Source organism: Carcharodon carcharias, chromosome 26, assembly GCF_017639515.1.
Source record: "Carcharodon carcharias isolate sCarCar2 chromosome 26, sCarCar2.pri, whole genome shotgun sequence".
In the NCBI taxonomy this organism is placed as follows: Eukaryota; Metazoa; Chordata; class Chondrichthyes; order Lamniformes; family Lamnidae; genus Carcharodon; species Carcharodon carcharias.
In genome coordinates, this window is record NC_054492.1 from 45,069,881 (window position 1) to 45,096,236 (window position 26,356).

Consider the following 26,356-nt stretch of genomic DNA (forward strand, 5'->3'; position numbering starts at 1 on the left):
CTTCAACTAAGGGGAACAGCTGCTCCCTATCCATCCTGTCCATGCCCCTCATAATCTTGTACACCTCGATCAGGTTGCCCCCTTAGTCTTCTGCGCCAACGAAAACAACCCAAGTCTATCCGATCTCTCTTCATAACTTAAAAGTTTCATCCCAGGCAACATCCTGGTGAACCTCCTCTGCACCCCCTCCAGTGCAATCACATTCCTCCTATAATGAGGCGACCAGAACTGCACACAGTACTCCAGCTGTGGCCTCACCAAGGTTCTATACAACTCCAGCATGACCTCCCTACTTTTGTAATCTATGCCTCGATTGATAAAGGCAAGTATTCCATATGCCTTTTTCACCACCCTACAAACATGCCTCCACCTTCAAAGATCTAAGGACACTCGTGCCAAGGTCCCTTTGTTCCTCAGAACTTCCTGGTGTCATGCCGTTCATTTAATACTTTTTTATCAAATTGCTCCTTCCAAATTGTATCACCTCACATTTTAAGGGTTAAATTCCATCTGCCACTTATCTGCCCATTTGACCATTTGTCTATATCTTCCTGTAGCCCAAGACACTCAACCTCAATGTTAACCACCCTTAGTGCCATCCGCAAACTTACTAATCCTCCCCCCCACATAGTCATCTATGTCGTTTATGTAAATGATGAATAATAGGGGACCCAGCACAGATCCCTGTGGTATGCCACTGGACACTGGCTTCCAGCCACTAAAGCATCCTTCTGTCATCACCCTCTGTCTCCTACAACTAAGCCAATTTTGAATCCACCTTATCAAATTACCCTGTATCCCATGTGCATTTGCCTTCTTTATAAGTCTCCCATGTGGGACCTTGTCAAAAGCTTTGCTGAAATCCATATAAACTACATCGACTACGCTACCCTCATCTACACACCTGGTCACCTCCTCAAAAAATTCAATCAAATTTGTTAGGCATGACCTCCCTCTGACCAAGACATGCTGACTATCCCTGATCAAACCTTGCCTCTCCAATTGGAGATAGATTCTCTTCTTCAGAATTTTCTCCAATAGTTTCCCTACCACTGACGTGAGACTCACTGGCTTATTTCTACAGCCCTTTAATAGCAGAACCACATTAGCTGTTCGCCAGTCCTCTGGCACCTCCCCCATGGCCAGAGAGGAATTAAAAATTTGGATCAGAGCCCCTGCGATCTCCTCCCTTTCCTCCCTCAGCAGTCTAGGGCACAAATCATCCGGACCTGAAGATTTGTCCACTTTTGCCAACGGCTCCAATACCTTGTCACTCCCTACATCAATTTGCTCAAGAACCTTGCAGTTCCTCTCCCCGAGTTTGATACCTTTATCCTCATTCTCTTGGGTAATGAAGTATTCGTTCAACACTCTGGCCTCTGGCTCGAGCCATAGATTGCCCCCTTGGTCCCTAATGGGCCCTACTCTTTCCCTGGTTATCCTCCTCCCGTTGATATACTTACAGAATATTTTGGGATTTTCCCCACTTTTATCAGCCAGAGCTTTCTCATATCCCCTCTTTGCTCTCCGAATTGCTTTCTTAAGCTTCACCCTGCACTTTCTGTACTCCACTAATGCCTCTGCTGATTTGCTTCCCTTATATCTGCTAAAAGCCTCTCTTTTTCTTTTCATTGTATCCTGAATATCTCTGGTCATCCATGGTTCTCTGGGCTTGTTACTCCTTCCTATCACCCTAGAGGGTACATGTTCAGCCTGTACCCTCCCCATTTCTTTTTTGAACACCCCCACGGCTCCTCTGTAGATTTCCCCACAAGTAGCTGTTCCTAGTCTACCTTGGCCAGATCCTGCCTTATTTTACTAAAATCCACTCTGTCCCAATCCAAAGCATTTTTTTGCAAGTTGTCTATTTCTTTGACAATAACAAGCTTAAATTGTACCATGTTGTGGTCGCTATCACTAAAATGCTCCCCCACCACCACCTCAACAACCTGTCCGGCTTCATTCCCCAGAATTAGGTCCAGCACTGTGCCGTCCCTTGTTGGACCCTCTACATATTGACCTAAAAGGTTCTCCTGTACACATTTCAAGAAATCCACTCTATCCAAGCCCTTAACACTATGTCTATCCCAATTAAAGTTGGGAAAATTGAAATCACCTAATATAATTACCCTATTATTGTTTTTACACACCTCCACAAATTTTGCACATATTTGCACCTCAATTTCCTGCTGACTATCTGGGGGTCTGTAATAAATACCTAACAATCTGGTTGCTCCATTTTTATTCCTAAGCTCTATCCACAAAGCTTCATTCGATGCACCCTCCAAGATATCATCTCTCCTTACTGCAATAACTGAGTCCTGAACTAATAATGCAATGCCTCCTTTTTTACCCCCTCCCCTGTCTCACCTGAAGATTCTATATCCCGGAATGTTGAGCTGCCAATCCTGCCCCTCCCTCAACCATGTCTCAGTGATGTCTACTATATCACAATTCCACGTGTCAATCCTCACTCTTAACCCATCCATTTTACCTGTAATATTCCTGGCATTAAAGTAGAGGCCATCCAGCCTTGTCTTACTCCCTTGAAATTTAATGCAGCTGTACTCCCTCTGACTTGATTGTTTTACTATATTATGATGTGTCCCTATTCTGCTAACATTCTGTGTCCCCTCCCCCTGCCGAATTAGTTTAAACTCCTCCCAACAGCACTAGCAAACCCGCCCGCAAGGATGTTAGTCCCGCTCTGATTCAGATATAAACTGTCCCGCTTGTACAGGTCCCACCTTCCCCAGAAACGGTCCCAGTGATCCAGGAATCTAAAACCCTCCCTCCTGCACCAGCCCTTAAGCCACAAATTCATCTGCGCTATTCTCCTATTTCTGTGCTCGCTAGCACGTGGTTCATGCGTGTAATCCAGAGATTACAACCAGAGAGGTCTTGCTTTTTAGTCTACTGCCTAACTCCCTGAATTCTTGATGCAAGACCTCATCCCTCTTTCTACCTATGTCACTGGTACCAACATGTACCATGACCTCTGCCTTGTTACCCTCCCCCTTCAGGATGCCCTGCAGCCATTCAGTGACATTCCAGACCCTGGCACCAGGGACGCAACACACCATCCTGGAGTCACGTTGACAGCCACCGTAGTGCCTATCTGTCCCCCTGACTATAGAATCCACTATTATTATTGCTCTTCTGCTCTTCCTCTCCTCCTGTACAGACAGGCTGCTTGTGGTGCCAGAAGCTTGGCTCTGTCTGCGCTCCTGGAGGGACCGTCGCCCTCATCAGCCTCCAAAATGGGATACCGATTTGTGAGTGGGACCCCAGGGGACTCCTGAATTACCTGCCTGTTCCTCTTGGACTGCCTGGTGGTCACCCATTCCTTTCTTCCTCAAGTCCCTTCAGCTGCTGTGTGACCACCTCTCTAAACATGCTATCCACGATGCTCTCAGACTCACGGATGCTCCACAGTGTCCCTGGCCGCCATTCCAGCTCTGAAACCCAAGCTTCTAGGTGCTGCAGCTGGACACACTTCCTGCACACATGCTGGTCCCGGGCACTGGAAATGTTCTTGGCTTCCCATGAGGAGCTTTAAGCTCTCCTGCCATGACTTATCCCTTTAAATTAAACCTTTTAAATCAATTACTCTAGGGCCCTTCTTTCCTGATCCTCGTTACTACAGAATATACAAAAAGACCTTAAACTATAAGTGATAAAAGTAGTAAATACTTACCCAACCTTACCCACTACTTACCAGTCACTCCTTTCCCTTGTAGCCTCCACTGCTGCAGCAGGACAAGACCACTCTCTGAAGATTTAAGAAGTTGGATAGCAAAGAAAAAATGCAAAGAGCACCTCTTCCCCTATGCACCGAATTCTCACTGTGCACCAAATTGCCAATACCCACACTCACTCTGGCGGTGTCTCACTCGTGATGAGGTCTCTCCCCTGCTCGTGTGCAAGCACACATATGCGCAAACCTGGACAATATTCAGGCTTGAGCTGATAAGTGGCAAGTTACATTTTTGCCACACAAGTGCCAGGCAATGACCATCTTCAGCAAGAGAAAATCTACCCATCCTCCCTTGATATTCAATGGCATTACCACCACTGAATCCCTCACTATCAACATCCTGGGGGATACCATTGACCAGAAACTGAATTGGACCACCCGTATAAATACTGTGGCTACAAGACGGGGTTAGAAGCTGTGAATTCTATGGCAAGTAACTCTCCTCCTGACTCCCCAAAGCCTGTCCACCATCCACAAGGCACAAATCAGGAGTGTGATGAGATACGCCCCACTTGCCTGGATCAGTGTGACTCCAACAACGTTCGAGAAGCTTGAACCATCCAGGACAATGCAGCCCACTGGATCAGCATCCCATCCAGCACCTTAAACATGCATCTCCTCCTCTACCAATACACAGTGGCAACATTGTGTACTATATACCATGTGCATTGCGGCAACTCATCAAGCCTCCTCCAGCAGTACCTTCCAAACCCACAATCTCCAACACCTAGAAGAACAAGTGCAGCAGATACATGAGAACACCACCTGCAAGTTCCCCTCCAAGCCCACATATCATCCTGACTTGGAACTATACCACCATTCCTTTACTGTCACTGGGCCTATATAGTGGAACTTCCTTCTTAACAGCACTGTGGTTGTACCGACACCATTTGGATTTCAGCAATTCAGCAGTACCACTACCTTCTGAAGGGGAATTAGCAATGGGCATCAAATTCTGGCCTAGCCAGCAACACCCTGAAAGACTAAATTAAACAAAATCAGATGAGATAAATCCATTAACCCGAGTAGGATTCAAATCTGGATCCTAGAGATGAAAAGACTGTGCTAAATGGCCCCAACCTATCTATGTAATATATGTTTTAAAAACAAGACTGTTTCAAATATATTATGTAATTTATGTTGTAGTTGATTTAATGTTCATTATTTAACCATTCTGCACAGAACAGTATGGCTCACAATATTCTATTGCTGCAAATCTTTCTTGACCATGTGCAGTTCTCGTACCTGTAGATGCAATACCTATTAAAATAGTGTTGAATCCTAGGTTTTTACCAGACCTTTGCTATGCCCATGACATCTATTACTTATTAAGTGGTATTCTGGCTCAGAATTGTGCCCCAGACCCAGGATCAGTGTCGCCTTCCAAAACATTTTTGAACCATTTGGAACCAAAAAAATATAAGGGACCTTTCAATCTGGTGTTTTTAACACATTTATATTGCCAAATCAATCACGGCAGTTGTATCTGAGTGGCTTGGTAGCATTTAGAACAAGAAATTTATCATTTGTAGTCTAAGTAGGTGTTGCTTTTTTATCTTGACTAATATGTTGAATTTTGTATTTAAAAGAATCTGCGGTAGCTTTAAAAATACTGGGTTAAATTTGGCTGTGTGAAGCTTAAAAAGAATTACTTTTAATATGATTGTGTGAAATAATTATACTCTATTTTATTTCATTTGAATTTTTAGGGACCTACTGCAACTCTGCTAGTGCTTGTTTTGTTGCTTCTGATGGTCAAAATCTCAGGCTTTATCAGGCTGTGGTTGATGCTAGGAAACTTCTGGATGAACTCTCAGATCCTGAAATTTCGGTAGGTTAATGGCTATAAAAACTAAGAACTAATATCATCATATGTAAAATATTCTTAATAACTTTAAATACAAAAAAAAAATTCATACGTAAAGGAGTTATTTGGCAGGGTGAGCAAATACTTGGTGAAAGAGATGAACTGTAAGAAGAGTCTTAAGAGGAAGAAGCAGTTTGGGAATGGAATTTGAGTATTGGGCCTAGATGGTTGAAGTTATGGTTACCAATGGTGGGCAAGGAGAGGGAGAGGGGAAAAGAGTCAGAGGAGTGGAGAGTTTGGGGGGGTGGTCGCAGAGCTGGAGGATGATTTGGAGATGGGGATGGTGAGGCATTGAGGAGATTTAAACACTAGGATAAGAATTTTAAATTTGACAGGTTAGGCTGAGAGTCAGTGTAGGTCAGCAAGGACAGTGATGTTGCCTGAATGTAATGTGATGCAGGATGGAATACAGGTAGTGGAGTTTTAGGTGAGCTGAAGTTTATGGAGGGTAGAAAATGGGAAGTCAATGAGAAGAGCTTTAGAATGATCAGAGCATAAATGAGGATTTCAGCAGCATGTGCACTGAATATGAATGCTTAATATTTTATACCACACAATATACTTGACACAGTCATTTTGGAATGATTATGCCCATTATGTGTTGCTAATGGGTAAGTTCACCACTCGCACAATATATAGTCGCTCTCTAATCTGACTTGCCTTTCTCTCAAGTATTGGTTTCCTTATTTATGTTCTTTACAATGCGTTCTTTTGTTGATCAGCCCTATTTGCTCTTGATTATATTTTGGATCTCTTGCATCCATTTGCTCCAGGCTAGAAAGACTACAACATTAACCTGCAGATTGGCCCTCACTATTCTTTAGGGAGCCATCCACAACTAATAGTTTTGCTGGTTCCTAATGAAGGCTGAGCCACTTGTTCAACTTTGGTATATAGCTGCCCTAATACTGAGGGAGAAACAGAGTTAGCATTTTAGGTTGATGACCTGAAATTCATCTAATATTGCAGCACAATTGCCAATGTGCACTGTATTTCTTGTACTAATTTTGCGCAACCCCTGTTGACAAAAGGTTATTGACACACTCCATAGCCTGTCTGATCTAATAGAATTAGACATATTGGTATTTTTTCAGAAAAGCTTGGGGACTAAAATTCCTTAAGCCCCTTTCTACCACAACGGAAGGGATCAACTGTCATGAACAGTTGGGTGCCAGCATCCTTTATGGTGTCTCCTGGATGCCTGTCATACAGAAGGTCAAGAATATTGGAACTTCATCCTACCAATTCATCAGGAAGGGGAGACCACTAGTTTAAGCTAAAGAACCAAATTACAAAAGGATGCTGCCAATTTTTTTCACATCACTTTCCCAATGTCCTGTAATCAACTGCCATTGGGAAATCAGCATTAGGTTTCCATTTCCCAGTTTATGCTGCAAATATATTACCATCATTCCCTATGTGGCAATAAGGTTGAAACTGACAGGGGAGGATGTTGTTTCTACCTATATAACATCTGTCTCCTCCCATCAAAACTTCTCGACATGTAAAAAAGGACAGAGATCTGGGTCTTGCCCAAAATTCTACTCCCTGCCCAGATTCCTGCAACTTTGTTCCACCCTCCTAAGCCCAGAAATTTCCAGGCCACATTGTTCCGAATTGCTAAATTGATATGAACAATTAGACTGTTTCAGTAATGTATTTACCAAGATTTAAAACAAAATTAACAAGGCCGTATGGAATCGCTATTTCTTTATTGTATAATTTGTATTTGCAACTGTTGCATTTACTATTTTAATGTCTCTTTTTAGAAATTCGTTGGAGAAGTATTCAACATAGTAAGCCAGCAATCAACAGCTCGACCGGGTTGCATTATTGAACTGGATATAATAACAGCTCAGGTTAGAAGTTCGACTGGTGTGGAATTTTACATGTATATTGTCTCCCTACGTCCCTCCTTCAGCCTGTTACAACCCCAGGTTTTGATTTTTGGAATAGGTGAAAGCAAGCTTAAAATCAGTCCCAGGCGTAACACCTAATCCGTTTAAAGCACATTTTAATAGCATGTGTCTGTTTTAGCACAGTTTGTAAATAACACAAATAGTAGTGCCTTTGTTTCTGTTTTAGTGCAGTTATAAACATGCATAGCCTGTTTTCTTAAATCCACAGCAGCTTTGCTCACCGCTTCTTCCGACTCTCTCTCTCCCTCCCCCCATCCCCGCTTGCCTGAATCTCTTGCTTCCTCCTGAATCTCTTGCTTCCTCCTGCTTGTCTCTCCCTCTCCTGACTCCCCTTGCTCCCTCCTGATTGCTGCTTCCATCTCCCAATACCTCTCGCTGCCTCCCATTCCCCGCTTTCCTCTTCCAACCCCATCGCTCCCTCCTGTTTGCTGCCCCACTTAGCCCCTCCTGCTCGCCTCTTCGCTCTCCTGATCCCTTCCCACTCACTACTTCCCTTTCCTGACCCCTTCGCCTACTTCCCTCTCACTATTTCGCTTGTTCCCTCGTACTCACTCCATCCCAATCACCAGCCCTGTCCTGACCCTCTCGTCGCCCTTCTCCCAAGCCCTTGCTCACACTGGCAAGTGGAAGAGAGTGGGTGGCAGAAAGCAGTGAGCAGGAGGTAAGTTAGTAAGACAGCTAAGACTGGTAAATTAGAGGATTTTAGGCCAGATAAGTTCAAGGCAGCTGATATGATTTTAATGTAAAAATTATATGTCAGGAAGATAACCCACCCTTATTACAAGCTGCCTTTCGGGAAAGTGATTTTCAGTTGGCATGTTTTTGATTAGCACACCATTTTTAGGAACACATTGAGTGTCAAATGAAGGATAGCCATAGTTTACTTGAAGAAATCTTTAATACTAATTAGTCATGCATTTAAAAATGAATACTAAAAGTCCTTGCATTTTAACATTAAAATTACAGAATTTCTCCATTTTCATAACACTTTTTGATAATCATGTTGGAAACACAAATGAAATTCAAACCATAGCATCAGTGGGACAATACTTTAAGGAGCATAAGTTCAAGAAACAAATTGAAGCCAAATCCCAGGGTGATGAGCTGTAAATCTTCTTTGAGCCATTGAAATTTTTCTGACCATTGGCTATGAATAGTTGTAAAATCTAGCTACATATTCATAATGAACATGGGTTCATAGTGTAAGACCTGTCCTAACTATTATTAAAATGACAATCTCACTTGCAGTCCAAGGCACCTTAAATTAGCAATCACCTATGTATAGAGTGAAAAAGACTGGGTGATGGAGAAATGCAAAACTGGATTCATTAGTTCCTGTTTTTAGGGCCCTATGAAACTTTTTAAGGAACCAAAATTGTGTCCATGGCACAAATGCATACTTATGATGCTAAGTGCTCCAGACCCCATCTCAAAGGCACCTAATGTCCATTGGCAGCATACAAGCAGATCATGATGTCGACCAGCGTGCAACCTAAGGCACTCCAACTTATTAGACTCCCACAGCTGAATGCGCATTTAACTGCACAAAGGGCCCCTACCAGTGCTAATTAGAGTGGTCGTCAACTATTTGCAGATAAGTTGCTGGATTATTTCTTCTAGCTGTTGTTGTAATTCTGTGTATTTTTGATATCTTTTCATCCTTGTTAAACATTTCACTCATGGACAAGGAATGTTCTGCTGGTGATAAAGTTTTTTTGGTGATTAAAAGGCTTATGCACAACCATATGCTTCACGACATGGGTATGCATTGAGCGTGATGCGTGGATGAGCGGAGGCCACACAGAGCAGGCCACGCTATGACAGAGAGGAAAAGGACTCAGGGCAGGGGGCTATATCTACGGAGGAACTTTAGAGGCCAAAAGCTTTGACACCCTAAAAGTTCCTTTGAACACTGGTATCCAGAGCTATAATGGCAACAGTTTGAATTTGATGCAGTATGCTGTGATTGCATGACAGCATTGTGAGCTTCCACTGCAGCACTTGGGCATTGGGTGGATGTTGCTTGTCCTGTTATTGAAGTTGAGATATCAGCCATCTAGACAGTGCATGATGGTTGGTTCCGCAGATGCACTGCTGGAGGTAGCGACCTGTTTCATGTTAATAAAAATAGGCACCAAGCTCTACACAAACCCTTTTGGCAAGTTGGTGCCAGACTCCTCTATGCTCCTTGACTATGACTGCCGATTTTCTGGTGCACCAAACATTTGGATATGTACACTCATCAGCTTTCTCCTGTAACCCATCAAAATCATCTGTGTCATCTGCAGTAGAACTAGTGTGTAGCCTTGCCTTCCAGTGAGCTGGCAACCACACAACCTTTTCACTTGCCTGCAGCACATTTATGCCTGGTGTCTCACCATTTGCAGTTCCCCACCCTTATTCTATTCTCTTAAATTATGGGCAATGTCAGTATCTGAGCTGGTGGCTGTATTTGTGAATTCTGAAAGAGTGGCTGTGTGTTTTCACTTGGTCTTATCCACTGCCGGGGCAGATTGGGGTTGGATAGCTGAAAGGAAAAGGAACAAGCGTGCGGGGTGTGGTGAGTTGGGAGGAGAAAGTAAGATGCGCATGCTTGTACTATCAGAGTTTCTAAGTCAGAAGAGATTTTGAATGAGGGAAACCATTTTCCTTTGTGCTAGGTATGACTCCAACTTGCAGGGAGTTTTCTCCCTGATTCCCATTGAATCTAGTTTTGCTAGGGCTCCTTATTGCCACACTCGGTCAAATGCTGCCTTGATGTCGAGGGTAGTCACTCTCACCTCACCTCTGGAGTTCAGCTGTTTTGTCCTTGTTTGAACCAAGGCTATAATGAGGTCAGAAGCTGAGTGACCCTGGCGGAACCCAAACTGGGCGTCAGTGAGCAGATTATTGCTAAGCTAGTGCTGCTTGAGATCACCATTGATGACCCCTTCCATGACTTTACTGACAATGGAGAGTAGACTGTTGGGACAGTAATTGACAGGGTTGGATTTCTCCTGCTTTTTGTTCCCAGGACATACCTGGGTACATTGCTGTGTAGATGTACTGGAACAGCATTGCTAGGGGCATGACAAGTTCTGGAGCACAAGTCTTTAGTACTGTTGCTGGAATATTATCAGGACTCGTAGCCTTTGCAGTATCTGGTGCCTTCAGACGTTTCTTGATATCACGTGGAGTGAATCAAATTGGCTGAAGACTGGCACTTGTGATGCTAGGGACCTCTAGAGGAGGTCGAGATGGAACTTCCACTTGGCACTTCTGGCTGAAGATTGTTATGAATGCTTCAGCCTTATCTTTTGCACTGATGTACTGGGCTCCCCCTTCATTGAGAATGGGGATATTTGTGGAGCCTCCTCCTCCAGTGAGTTGTTTAACTGTCGTCCTCCATTCATGACTGGATGTAGCATGACTGCAGAGCTTGGATCTGATCCGTTGGTTGTGGAATCAGTTATGATATGATAGGTGATATGTGCCAGGCAGACCAAATCCACAAGGGAAACTTGGCCACGCTATCACAACGGTTTTGCAATTTGTATTTATTACGAGTCCCCTAACACCTTTTAATAATTAAATTAAAACATTTATTAACCCAAAGAAAATAATTTAAACACACACATTAGATTACAGTTACTTGATACTATAACAAATCCCAAAATTTCTAATTAACCTGACTCCCAACTACATACCCCCTTTAAGGCAACAGTCCCAAACTTGATTTTAAATTTAATATGCAATCCAGCAAGGTTACTACACACACCCACTCAACAATGGAATTCCAAAGGCTTTTAACAAAACATTAGTTACTGGAACAGCTCTTTACAGAGTGGCTAGACGCATTCTTCAAGGCTGTTTCACCCGGTGTACCTTTCAAGATTTTACATGGCCACACGCCCACATAGCCTTCCATCCTTCTTTATATATATTTCTCTCTTTAATGTGTAAAATCCCATTGTTCTACATGTCTTTGGAAATTTACTTCTCCCATAATGTAAAAATCTTTCATGTAGTCATCATTATGGTCAGCACTTTTGGGGAAAAATAAATGTATTGCTTTGCCTCACTTAACCTTGTGGGTTGTAAACATTACAATTAACCCCTTCACTTATCCAAAAGTGCAAATTTCATTCATAGTCTATCTGTGGAACCTTCATCCTATCTTATCCACCTCCATTTCAAAAGTCTGTTTTACTCTTTTGATAATTTCAATCTTGTAGTCTAAGCGTCTCTAATCTAATTAAATCAGTCACGCAGAACCATCCACACTCACATCCGTAAGCCTACAATAATATCATGAAAAATATGATAGTTTTGTGACAAATTGCTTAGCTTTTTCTATCATTTGCTGCTTATGCTGTTTGTGCATGCGTGTAGCCCTGTGTTGTAGCTTCACCAGGTTGACACCTCAATTTTAGGTATGCCTGGTGCTGCTCCTGGCATGCCCTCCTGTACTCTTCATTGAACAGGGTTGATCCCCTGGCTTGGTGGTAACGCTAGAGTAAGGGATTTGCTGGGTCATGAAGTTACAGATTGTGGTTAAGTACAATTCTGCTGCTGCTGATGGCCCACAGCACCTCATGGTTGCCCAGTCTTGATTTGCTAGATCTGTTGGAAATCTATCCCATTTAGCACAGTGGTAGTGCCACACAACATGAAGGAGGGTGTCCTCAATGTGAAGACGGGATTTTGTTTTCACTAGAGCTCCGCAGTGGTCCCTCATACCGATACTGTCATGGATTGATGCATCTGCAGCAGGCAGGTTGTTGAGGATAAGGTCAAGTATGTTTTTCCCTCTTATTGGTTCCTTCACCACATGACGCAGACCCAGTGTAGCAACTATGTCCTTTAGGACTCGGCCAGCTCGGTCTGTGGTGGTATTACCAAGCCACTCTTGGTATTGTATTTCAAGTCCTCCACCCAGAGTACATTCTGCACTCTTGCCACCCGCAGTGCTTTCTCCAAGTGGCGTTCAACATGGAGGAGTACTGATTCATCAGCTGAGGAGGGCAGGAATCTTGGTAATCAGCAGGAGGTTTCCTTGCCCATGTTTGACCTGATGTCATGAGATTTCATGGGGGCAGAGTCGATGTTGAGGACTCCTAGGGCAACCCCCTCCCAGCTGTATACCACTGCCTGCACCTCTGCTGGGTCTGTCCTGCATTAGGGTTAGGGTGGAGGGACAGGCCATACCCATGGATGGTGATGGTATTGAGGATGGTGATAAGGTATGATACCGTGAGTATGACATGTCAGGCTGTTGCTTGATTAGCCTGAGAGACAGCTCTCCCAATTTTGGCACAAGCCCCCAGATGTTAGTAAGGAGGACTTTGCATGGTCAACAGGGCTGGGTTTGCCAGTGTCATTTCCGGTGCCTTGGTTGATGCTGGATGGTCCGTCCTGTTTAATTCCTTTTTATTGATTTTGTAGCAGTTTGATACAAAGTGGCTTGTTATGCCTTTTCAGAGGACATTTAAGAGTCAACCACATTACTGCAGATCTGGAGTCACATGTAGGCCAGGTGAGGACGGCAGATTTCTTTCCCTTATTGAATCAGATGGGATTTTACAACAATTGACAATGGTTTCATGATCATTATTAGACTTTTAATTCCAGATTTGTATTGAATTCAAACTCCACCGTCTGCTGTGCTGAGATTTGAACCCAGGTCCTCAGAGCATTATCCTGCGTCTCTGGATTACCAGTCCAGTGACAATACTACTGCGGCCTTCTTATAAAAGAGAAGGCCAAAATGGTCCTTTCACCTAAGTAATCTAATAGTTTGCTAAGGACGCTGGCTAGTTATAGCTGACCTCCAGAGTTCCTGCTTCCACTTGTCCATGCCATCAAATTCTTAAAGTTTCATGTAATGCTCATTGTCTTTTGAATAGGTGCTTTATTTAGCCTCATAGCTGCCTTCAGAGTTTTCACAATGTCTGTCTGCTCTTCTAATTCATTCATGGCTGTAGCACTTGCATGTTTGGCATGTATTAAATTGTGCTCAGGTAATAAATCCAGCAGACATTTCTGCCTTTTGGAATAAAAGTTTTTAATATAAATTATTAGAAGTCTCACCTTGCCCAAAGTTGGACTCTGAGTATAGATACTCACTTTTAGCAGTATAGAAACTGCAAAGCATAGCATGGCTCCGGTTTCTTGCAGCACTTTTCTCTGCATGTTTCCTCTGATTGGAGGGGTAAATCAAAAGATTTCAAGGAAATACATGTTTGCAATTTTGATAATCTTATAGGCTTAAAATGATGCGGAGTTTGCAGATTATTGCATTGGTTTCACCACTGCGCAGAGAAGAATGTTCTCTGTCATCCTTATCTGGTAAAGTTTGTTCTTCATAGTTTGCCTATGGAATAGCAGTGGTTCTTATTCTAAGGGACTTTCCCTTCACTGGTAGATTTTCTGATATCTTCCATGTAGTAGAACATATAATACTAAATAAAGGAGGCATAGATTGTATTGTGCTCTGAAGAAGAGTCATACAGACTCGAAGCATTAACTCTGTTTTTCTCTCCATGGATGCTGCCAGACCTGTTGAGTTTTTCCAGCATTTTTTGTTTTCATCTTGTATTCCCAGCATTCGCAGTACTTTGCTTTTATCTAAGATTATATTGTCTTGAGTTGATTGACAAAGGTGAAATTGTTTGGCATAGTAGCCTCAAAATAGAATGACTTGAATATCAGAAGAATAATATGCAAATCATATAAAAATCATTTCATTCGCCAAGGAATAGGAAGAGGAGTAGCTACAGCAGAGAAGGAGGCCATTCTGCCCGTTGTGTCTGTGCTGGCTTTGTGTGAAGGAGCAATTTACCTCCTGTTTTCCCACCTTTTCCCAGTAGCCCTGCCCATTCATTCTTTTCAGATAATAATCCTAACCACTTGCTGCATGAGAGACTTTTCCTTCATGTCTCCATTGCTTCTTCTGGCAATGTACCTCTACTGTTCCTGGAGCAATACTTCAAACAGAAGAATTGAATAAATCAGTGGGTCAAATAATGAACAAATTTCTAGATTTCAGTGGCTGAAGTTACATCTGCATGTAAGAGTAAAGATTATTACAGATAGTTTTAGCAGAGATACATTTAGTTTAGATTACTAAATACCATAACATGATTCTGATGGATGAAAATGAAGACTTGTGGCGCTATAATGAAATCTACCAGAGTTTTCATACAATACCCACAAGATCATTAGAAGATGAGTGCCATTTTGCTGGTTCATTTATTTTTATTGACATGCTGCTTTGTGCTCTTTCTTTAACTTTTGTTTTTCTAAAAAAAAAAGTGCATTTTTTTACTCAAAACAGTAGTTAATAGTCATGTCGGCATATTTGTACATCCAAATTTAATGTGCCATTTTACAATCAGTTTTGCATTGATACAACGTAAGAAAAGTGTTATAAGTCAGCAAAGAACTTATATTGATTTAGTGCCTTATCCTACTGTTGGGGCAACCCAAAGTACTTTGTAACTAATGAGTTTCTTTTGAAGTACAGCTACTGTTATATTTGCAGAACTCCAAAATCAGATTGCTAATCCTGACTCCGGAGCCTAATTAAGGCAAGAGGCATGAGACCACCTCCAGGCAGTAGTCTCGCCATTTGGGTTTCATACTGGACATAAGTCAACTCCATCCCAGTCCAAAGCCAAATTTTAAAAATTTACAGGCTTTCAGTGTTGGGAGAGATCCAACTGCCTAGTGAGCAGGCTCCTTTACCACAGTCAGCCGCACAACATGGATTGTAACTTAATACAGCCCTGTATAATACTATACTTCAAAAGAACCTCATTAGTTACAAAGTACTTTGGGTTGCCCCTAAAAGAATATAAGTTCTTTACTCACTTATATCACTGGGACCTGAAATATAACAACATACAGACAAAATTACAATAATCATCATATTTTCAGTGACCATTTTATTATTCAGGAATGTGACTAATACCGCTCCTTACTTTATTTCTGGTACAGTGTGGCTCAAACACACAGCTTCTCCACGTGTTTCAGGAAGATTTTATTTTGGGATATAAACCACAGAAAGAAGAAATGAATAAGGAGCAAGAAATTTCTTTCAGTCAACCTGCCCAAGGTATGCAAAGTCCATTTAAAATGGGATTTTGGTAGCACTTCTTGCCTCCGAGTCTGAAGTAATTGGGTTCCAGTCACATTCCAGGATATAAGCCTGTAATCTGTATTTACATATCAGTGCAGTACTGCAGGAACACTGCATTGATGAAGCGCTAATAGTTGGATGCTATGTTAAAAGCACACAAATTAAGTAATGTAAACTCTCCTATGGTGGTACTGAAAATAAGAGTAGGGAGTTTCCCAATAACTCTCCATAAACTGAGCATTCACCTTATTTGCTGTTGTGGGATCTTGCTGTACTCAGTTGATTGACACATTTCCATTCATAAATGTCAGTCACAATACTTTCAATACACTTTGAAACACCCTGAGAATATGATAATGAGCTTTGTAAATGAAGGTTTTTTTTTAATTTTTCAATACTTATGCTGAATTTTCACAAATGATTGCCAGGCACAGGATTTTACTCAAATACTTTATTTGGTTACATTGGGATTTTTGGTTGCTTTTTGAATTATTTAAACTTCTGTCATTTAAGGATATCGTGCACCATCATTCTCTGAAAAGTTCTACCTTGTGGTGATAGAAAGAGACAAGAGGCAATCTGTTCTTCACATGTGGCACCTCCATTTGAAATCTGTACAGCCTCGTGTGGGTAGGTATTTGCAAATATAGAACAGAAATATGGTCACGTTCCACTTATTTATTTACTTTTATTGAAAAACAAGCTATATGTGATTTTTTTTACAGGCAGGTCTATGCTGTATAACTGTATAAACAAATCTCAGTTTTCATGTGGGATATCTAAAAGGAAAAGAGGGCATAGATTGAGGTTTTTTTTATTCATTCATGGGATATGAGTGTCATGGCAAGGCCAGTGTTTATTGCCCTTGAAGCTAGTGGTGAGCCATCACCTTCAAGCGCTGCTGCCCATTCAGTGTAGGTGCATTCACAGGGAAGGCAAGATTTTAACCCCGTTGCTGTGAAGGAACAGTGATATGGTTCCAAGTCAGGATTGTGTGTGGTTGGGAGGGGAACTAGAAGGTGGTAGCAATCTGTTGTCCTTGCTCTTCTAAGTGGTAGAGGTTGTGTCTTTGGAAGGTACTGTTGAAGGAGCCTTGATGAGTTGCTGCAGTGCATCTTGTAGATTGTGTACACAGCTGCCACTTTCCCCTTCTAATAGGGGGGAATGAATGTTTGTTTAAGGTGGTGGATGAGGTGCCAATCAAGCAAGCTGCCTTGTCCTGGATATTGCTGAGCTTCTTGAGATTTGTTGAAGCTGCAATCATTATGGCAAGCGGAATGTCTTCCATTACACTCCTGACTTACGTGTTGTAGATGGTGAACAGGTTTTGGAAAGTCAGGAGTTGAGCTTCTCGCAACATAATTCCCAGTCTCTGACCTGCTCTTGTAGCTAAGTTATTTATTTGGCTGATGCAGTTAAGTTTATAGTTAATGGTAACCCCTCAGGATGTTGATGGTGTGTGATTAAGCAATGGAATGCAGCTGAATGTCAAGGGCCAATTGTTAGATGCTGTCTTGTTGGAGGTGGTCTTTGCCCGGCACTTTTGTGGCATGAATGTTACTTCCATTTATCAGCTTAATGTTGCCCAGATCTTGCTAAATGCAGGCACAGATTGCTTCAGTATCTAAGGAGTTGCAAATTGTGTTGAACACAGAAATCATCCCTTTTATTGGAGGGAAGTTCTATACACAAATGATGGTCAACAGACAATAAGGGTGATTGTGTCTAGGACACTTGATTCTTTAAGAAACAGCTGCATGCTGTAATGGTAAGAGAGTAGAATTGGTATTCTGGATAGTTGAAGTCAAAAGGCTAAGGAATCTTTTTCCTTTGAACAGGTATTGTAATGTATTTTAGTTGAAATCCTAGTATTCCTGAATATGATAAATTTACCTTGTGCATAAAATTGTGCAATGCAGATTCTGAACCATGGATATGGAACCCACTGATCATCCCAGGATATTTTAATACAACACTACCTCGGTTGGAATATTAAATTATAGTTCAATTTGAGCAAACATATATGTATAAAGCTTATATCTCATTACCTGGCTTCAGTTTAATGTGCAGTTTTTGTTTTTAAATCCCTCCAATAGAATGTTTTAAAAAATGGTTTCTATACTTCAAGGAATATTATACTTAAGTTAAAAGCAAAATACTGCGGATGCTGGAAATCTGAAATAAAAGCAGAAAATGCTGGAAAAATTCAGCAGGTCTGACAGCATCGATGCTGTCACACCTGCGTTTTTCCAGCATTTTCTATTTTTATAAAGGAATATTATTTATGTGTATAATTGTAAAATGAACTTCTTGAAGGTTCTGCATGCTAATGATCCTTATCGTTACAAGAAATGTTTAATATAAATTCTTCCTATAACTTTATTCACTTTTTTTGTTCTTTTTCATCCCTCTCTTCATGACATTGTATGGGTACAATTCCACTTGAGAAATTTACTGAAAATTGCTATAAGCAGTACAGATAGTAAATGCCATCAGGCTACTTTACTGTCGGAGGAATGCAACCAACATAATCCTGTCCTTGCCTGATGTCATACAAATTACTTTCCGCAAGGATGATTAGATAGCAATCATGAGTAAGAGCCCCGGTTACTATTTCCCATCTCCACCCAACTACTGAATGCGAGGCCAGTTAATGTCCCAAGCATTGTCCTGGCTAAGATTAGATTTTTCAGCACAGACTCACAATTGAACCCAAGACACCTTGGACTGTATGCTTTGTACTAGACAATATAGTGCATTTACCTCCATTGATAATGGGTTGTTGAGGGAGCATCTCTGATTGTTTAAAAACATATAGTTCAAAGTTGCAATTTTTAATTTTTGTCTTCTTTTCTTTCTCCTTGCAATCAAACTAATGTCACACAAGTGAGCACATCAGATAATCAGATATCTGCACCAGAGGAAAAGAATTTTAGACTATCTCCAAATACTTCTAATTTAAGTCCTCTTCCACGGTCTGCATCAGTTGCTAATCTTCAGACTGCTAGCAAATTGATACTTAGCTCTGAATTAGTCTACAGTCAGCAGTTAAATGTACCTGAGGGAGTGGAAGTAATCCGAGCAACACCTTCTGCAGGTAATTGTTTCTGGTGTATAATGTGCAGAAAGTATTTTTCTTCCCAATAACCTAAGTCTGCAAGCATGTCCAATATGTCTTCAAGATCAAGCTCCCCCCCCCCACCACCACCACCCCCCGCAGTGGTGTCATAAACTACAGCCCCAGCAGTGGGCATGGGCGCGGCTTTTAGTGCTACAGGAGGAAGCATGATGCTGCGTTGGGTGGGGTTGACATGGGTGGAGGTTGGGTTGGCTCTGGTTAGGTTTTGAAGGTCTGGTCAAGCATTGAAAGATCCATTAAGTATGGAGGAGGTTGCAGTGAGGAGGGAAAGGATAGCAAATTGTGGTATATCCAAGGTGATGGTGTGGGGAACACCAGCATTACCTATCTTAGAGATGCAGCTTGGAGTTATCGGAGTGTAAGTAAGTCACAATTCTACTAACCTTGGAGATCAAGCTTGGGCATGCACTCAGAGGTTAGGTACGTTCAATTGTGACAGAAATGCAAGATGGGAATCAGCATGAAATGAGGAGGTAATTGTACTGCCATCTGACATGTGTTGGGATAATTCCTTTACCCTTTTTAATAACAGATTTTAAAAGTTTCAAATATTATCTGAAAACTAAGATAAAAGTAAAATACTACAGGTGCTGGAAATCTGAAATAAAAACAAAAAATGTTGGAAACCCTCGGCAGGTCTGGCAGCATCTGTGGAGAGTGAAACAGAATTAACATTTTGAGTCCATATGACTTTCCTTCAGCTCCAGCTCTGAAGAAGAGTCCAATGGGGTGACTTATTGGCAGTCATAAGATTTGTGAAAGGGACTGATAGGGTAAATATGGAAAAGGTTTTTCCATTTGTGGGAGAGACCTGAGTTAGGGGCTATAAATACAAAATAGTCACAGACAAATCCAATAGGTGATTGAGGAGAAACTTCTCTCCTCACAGAGTGATTAGAATGTGGAACTCACTATCACAAGGAAACATAGAACATAAAAAATAGGAGTGGGAGTAGAGAACTCAGCCCTTCGAGCCTGCTCTGCCATTTAATAAGATCTTGGCTGATCCCCTATCTCAACACCATATTCGCCCATCCCTCCATACCACTTGACACCGTTAGAGTCTAGAAATCTATCCATTTCCTTCTTAAATATATTCAGTGACTTGGCCTCCACAGACTTCTGTGGTACAGAATTCGATAGGTTCACCACCCTCTGAGTGAAGAAATTTCTTCTCAGCTCAGCTCTAAATGGCCTACCCTGTATCATCATCCCTGCATTGAGGCTGTCCAGTCCTATTAGAATGTTATACTTTTCAATGAGATCCCCTCAATTTCTAAACTCCAGTAAGTACAGGCCTAGTCAACCCAGTCTCTTTTCATATGACAGTCCTACCATTCCAGGAATCAATTTACCGCAGTCCTTTAATGCCAAGCATATCCTTTCTTAGGTAAGGAGACCAAAATTGCACACATTACTCCAGGTGTGGTCTCACCAAGGCCCTGAACAGATGTAGTAAGACATCCTTGCTCCTGTATTCAAATCCTTTCGCAATAAAGGCCAACATACCATTTGCCTTCCTAACTGCTTGCTGCACCAGCATGCTTGCTTTCAGTGACTGGAGTACAAGGACAACCAGGTCCCTTTGTGCATCAACATTTCTCAATCTATCACCATTAAAATAATACTGTTATTCTGCTTTATCTACCAAAGTGGATAACTTCACACTTATCCACGTTATACAGCATCTGCCTTGTATTTCTCACTCACTCAACTTGTCTAAATCGCCTTGAAGCCTCTTAACATCCTCCTCACCGCTCACATTCCCACCTCGTTTTGTGTTGTCATTCAACTTGGAAATATTACATTTAGTTCCCTCACCCAAATCATTGATATATATTGTGAATAGCTGGGGCCCAAGCATTGACCCCCAATATTCGCTGTCTGACACTCCAAAAAAGGCCTATTTACTCTGTTTCCTATCAGCCAATTCTTAATCCATGCCAATATGTTGCCCCCAATCCCATGTGCTTAAATTTTGCACACTGACTTTCATGTGAGACTTTATCAAAAGTTTTCTGAAAACCCAAATACACCACATCTACTGGTTCTCCCTTATCTATTCTGCTGGTTATGTCCTCAAAAAAACTCCGGAAGGTTTGTGAAACATGGGGCTGGATTTTACTGTCAGCGAGCGGGGACAGGGCTGCTCACCGACATGTAAAATGATGCGCGGTGACATTGGGAGGAACTCCCGATGTCACCATGCCCCATTTAAATTTTCAGGAAGGCGGGGGCGCAGCAAAATCTGAGGCTATTGACAGATCAGTTAAAGTAATTATAGTGGACCTGCCCGTCCAACCTTAAGGTTGACGGGCAGGCCAGGAGCCCCAGCGGGAACTAGAAAAAACATGAAACCTTGTCCACAGACGGGATGAGGTTTCGTGTAGGGTTTTAAAAATTTTAATAAGGTCTTTTTTGTAATACGAACAGCCCTATGCCTAGAAACTTAAACACTTCTATGTAATGCTGTGTAAAGCTTTATGTCTCTTTTATACCATCTTAAATTAAAGCTTCCATTGTCTTAATTCTTGTTGAAGTTAACTCTGAAGGCACTGAACATACACGATTGAGGCCTCATGGCCTTTTGCTGTTCACACCTCCTGGAGACTTATTTTTGTTCCTTTACTTGGATGAAGGGACTGAATGTATGGTAGCTAAATTTGCTGATGATATCAAGATGGATAGGAAAGTAAATTGTCAAAAGGAGGTGAAGATTCTAGAAAGGGATATAGATAGGTTAAGTGAGTTGACAAATTGGCAGTTGGCATATAATGTGGGAAAATGTGAACTTGTCCACTTTGGCAGGAAGAATAGAGAAGCAGTATACTGTTTAAGTGGAGAGGGATTGCAGAACTTGGGGGTATAGAGGGATCTGGATGTCTTGGTACACCCAAAGCTAGTATGCAGATACAGCAAGCAATTAGGAATGCAAATGGAATGTTAGCGTTTATTGTGAGGGGAATGGGATATAAAAGTAGGGAAGTTTTACTGCAGCTGTACAGGACTTTGGTGAGACCATATCTAGAATACTGTGTACGGGTTTGGCCTCCTTATTTGAAAAAGGATGTAATTGAGTTGGAGGCAGTTCAGAAAAAGTTCAATACACTCATTCCTAGAATGAAGGGCTTATTTTATGAAGGAAGATTGAACATGTTGGGCCTATACCTATTGGAGTTTAAAAGAATGAGAGGTAATCTTATTGAAACATATAAGATCCTGAGGGGACTTCATAGGGTGGATACGAGGAGGACGTTTTCTTTTGTGGGGGAGACTAGAACTAAGGGGCACAGTCTAAAAATAAGAGGTCTCCCTTTTAAGAAGGAGATGAGAATTATTTTCTTGCAGGACAGTCGTTAGTCTGTGGAAATCTCTTCCCCAGAAAGCAGTGGAAGCTGGGTCATTGAATTTATTCAAGGCTGAGTTAGATTTTCAATAGATGAGAAAGTCAAGATTTATGGAGGGTAGACAGGAAAGTGGAGTTGAGACCAGCCAGTCAGATCAGCCATGATCTTATCCTGCTCCTAAGTCCTATGTTCTTACTTGTCCCATTACCATCTACTTTTGCCTCGCATCATCATTCCTTTTATCATTAAATCTCTTCTGCCTCTCACTATCACAGACCTTCCCATTTATTCTTTCGTCCCCTCCTCTACTTGTTTGAGGAAAACTGTTGGATCTCTTAGTTTTTTGGTTCAATGAAAGGTCATTGAGCTAAAACATTAACTCTCTAAACTCTCTATGTTTCTGTCTAAACAGATGCTGCCAGATTTGCTGAGTATTACCAGCACTTTTTTGTTTTTATTTTGATTTATACTTTAGCTGTTTTGGCTTTAAAACAACAACATAAAAACATATGTACAGTGCATATATAAACAAATTGTTTCATCAACCTTTTGAAAGCTTAGTCATACTAATATCAGTTGTTACTCATAAATAAAATGAAGAGACATACACCCAAACCGTCTAGCAAGGGTTATTAAATAGTATTTTGAAGGAGCAACTCTGGCTGTACTTCTATATTCCCACACCTTAACCAGGGCACACTGATGTCCTAACCACCCTGTCTGTGATAAACATACTAGACTTAGATCAGGGATAGATTGTTCTTTTTCAAATTTAACCTTGAATATTTCGCTATCATACTAGTTTTCTTTTCTTTTAGGTCACTTGAGTTCATCTTCAATCTACCCAGTCTGCCTCGCACCTTATCTAATAGTGACATCGTGCTCTGATGGTAAAGTGAGATTTTGGCGATGTACTGTGGATAAAAGTTCCATCTCTGGAAACTTAGAGAAAGTACATACTTATAAGTGGGAAACATGGCCTTTGATGAATGAGGAAGGAGAACACAGTAACAGTGCAGTGAGTGTTACTGGACGACCAGTGGCCGTGAGCTGTTCATACACAGGACGGTTGGCTGTAGCTTATAAAGAGCCTGTACAACCTAATGGCATTACGTCGAAAGAGTTCACAATGCATGTCTCCATATTTGAGTGTGAATCTACTGGAGGATCAGAGTGGGTGTTGGAACAGACAGTTCATTTAGATGGTATAGGAAAGGTTGGAGGTGTCCTGGACTCTCGGGTTAGTGTAGATAGCAATTTATTTGTGTATAATAAATCAGACCTTTATCTTAAAGGCAACTATATGACATCAAACATAAAACATTTAGTGCACTTGGACTGGGTATCAAAAGAAGATGGTTCTCACGTTCTTACAGTGGGAGTCGGTTCCAAAATTCTCATGTACGGAAGACTGTCTGGAATTGTAACGGAACAAGCCAGTAGCAAAGATGGGCTGGCTGTTATTACTTTGCCACTAGGGGGAAGCATTAAACAAGGAACCAAATCAAAATGGGTATTGCTGAGATGTGTGGATTTGGTGTCTTCAGTAGATGGAACTCCTTCACTTCCAGTTTCTCTGTCCTGGGTGAGGGATGGCATCCTGGTAATTGGGATGGACTGTGAAATGCATGTGTATGCACAGTGGAAACATTCTGCAAAACCATTCAATGACACTGACAGCGGGAGCTTGTCACCTTTTGAAGATTTATCTGATGCTTCCCCGTTTGAGGCTAAAAATTTTTCAAAGCGACAGAGTGTTGCTGATGCAACAACTGGTGTAGATGATGTATTTGGAGTCCCAGGAATGGTTCAAGATGGTGGGTTGTTTGAAGCAGCTCACATTCTTTCTCCTACTCTTCCTCAATATCACCCCACTCAGCTTTTGGAGCTTATGGATTTGGGCAAGGTGCGCAGAGCTAAAGCCATTCTTTCACATTTAGTTAAATGTATTGCCGGAGAAGTTGCAGTTTTTAGGGATAAAGACCCAGGAGAGGGAGGAGGGCCTAGACGTCACCTTTCTCGAACGATCAGTGTAAGCGGAAGTACTGGAAAGGATACAATTATAGCAGGAAGAGAAGGTACTCGTGATTATACTGAGATAGACTCAATTCCACCACTGCCACTTTATGCATTGCTGTCTGCAGATCAGGACGCATCCTACAAAATTGTTGAAGAAACTTCTAAAGTAGACAAAGGTTCACGAATTCAAAGTAAAAAAGAAATGGGTGATCAATATGCTGATTTGTTTCAGTCTCCAAGTGTAACTACAGATGACTTTGTTGAATTTGTAATCGAAAAGAAGGAATCTAGATCTAAAGTCATAAATTTGTCCCAGTATGGACCAACATACTTTGGGCCGGAACATGCCCGTGTACTTTCCAGTCACCTGATGCACTCAAGCTTGCCAGGGCTTACACGACTAGAACAGATGTTCCTTGTAGCTTTGGCTGACACAGTGGCTACCACAAGCACAGAAGTTGATGAAAATAGGGACAAGAGCTACTCTGGTATGTATATAACTTTGTTCAATTATTTTCTAAATCAAGATATGGTTTTCGAATAGTATTAGAACAATCCTAAGTATTTGTACCATAGCAATGGAAGAGGGATTTTACAATATTGTACTTGCTTGTACCATATTGTACTTGTTTAATTGTCTTCACAATCATTCCCCCTGCCCCCAACACCTCAGCTTCAGGCTCTTGTCAGTGTTGGAGTACACAAATGTGCAAACTCACCAAGGCTCCTTAAACAGCACCTTCCAAACCCATGACGACTCCCATCTAGAAGGTCAAGGGCAGCAGACACATGGGAACACCACCACCTGGAAGTTCCCCTCCAAGCCACTCATCATCCTAATTTGGAAGTATGTCGCTGTTCCTTCACTGTCGTTGGGTCAAAGTCCTGGAACTCCCTAACAGCTCTGTGGGTGTACATGCACCAATTGGACTGTGGTGGCTCAAGAAGGCAGCTCACCACCACCTTGCCAAGGACAATTAGGGATGACAATAAATGCTGGCCTAGCCAGCGAAGCCCACATCCCATGAATGAATTTAAAAAAAGAGGACCAGGAATTAAAATCTCCAGGGTTTCACAATGTCGTGGGATCCCCCTAAATAACCACTCCTAGTTGAAATTGGCTATATGCTTTTTCCACCATTTTGGGTGAACCTACGAGAAATATCTGAAATGAAATGAAAAATTAACTTTTGTGCCAAATTTTTAGAGGTAGATGTCTCATTAATTTCGGGATGAGCTCATTAATTCAATAAAATTCAACATATCAATTCCCCCGGTGCTAATCTGCCTCTCTCTCTTAAGGTGACAGGAAAGAATACTGGATCTTTAGAATTAAGTATGAAAAATTCGGAACCCAAGTTCATGTTGCTAATATATTGCAGTTTTAACTGAAAATCCCTGTTAGGTCAGTTGTCAATATTCCCTAATATGATTAATAATATTTTTCTCTTCTATCTGGGTAAGAAAATATTTTGAGTGATGCTGTTATTTTAAAATAAAACACATCCGTAGAAGTGCCTGTAAAACTTTCAAGTTTGTAATTTGTACTTAATGTAAATTATTTTTATTGCAGCCCTCAATATTTGAGTTGCTTTTCTCTCCCATCTTGTGACACTTTGGTGTGCTGTGTACAACTCTCCCCTTAACCTTTAATATAGACAATGTTATACACTTATAATGTTGACTGCAACATTAGTTTTAACCATCTTTACCTACATGCAAGAAATAGAATTATCTCTAAATAGTTACATGGATGCTAACATGGATGAAATTGTATTAACATTAAACACCTGTACGATCACACAATTGTAGGCACCATTCTAAAACAAATATTTGGTATAATTCTGATTCAAACAGTAAATTAAGAGAAAACTAATGTGATAGTAAGCAGAGTGAAATTTTAAAGTAAGCTTCCCTGGTGGCTTGTCCTGTTCATTAGCAATGATGTAAAATCTGAGTGAATGTTTCTTGATTTCTTCTGCCCTTTTTTGTAGGAGGTGAGACACTGGATGAATGTGGTTTACGTTATTTGCTTGCCATGCGCTTGCATACATGTCTCCTGACATCTCTACCTCCAGTCTATAGGCTTCAGCTCTTACATCAAGGTATGAGATTTGGGCAAAGTATCATTGGGTAATTTAATAGCGAGCTTTATTATACTTATTTACATAACTGCCAAAAGTAGTATA

The 26,356-nt window shown here is 41.4% G+C and overlaps 1 protein-coding gene across 4 annotated transcripts in view; it reads left to right on the forward strand.

The window, feature by feature from the left end:
• Positions 1-26,356, forward strand: part of dmxl2 (Dmx-like 2) — a 166,324-nt gene that overhangs the window by 67,579 nt on the left and 72,389 nt on the right. For all 4 annotated transcript variants that reach the window (XM_041175389.1, XM_041175390.1, XM_041175391.1 and 1 more), the window contains exons 13-19: positions 5,467-5,588; positions 7,394-7,483; positions 15,521-15,638; positions 16,176-16,292; positions 18,550-18,759; positions 22,967-24,655; positions 26,162-26,272. In XM_041175389.1, the coding sequence (XP_041031323.1) occupies positions 5,467-5,588; positions 7,394-7,483; positions 15,521-15,638; positions 16,176-16,292; positions 18,550-18,759; positions 22,967-24,655; positions 26,162-26,272 (2,457 nt within the window). The remainder of the gene's footprint in view (positions 1-5,466; positions 5,589-7,393; positions 7,484-15,520; positions 15,639-16,175; positions 16,293-18,549; positions 18,760-22,966; positions 24,656-26,161; positions 26,273-26,356) is intronic.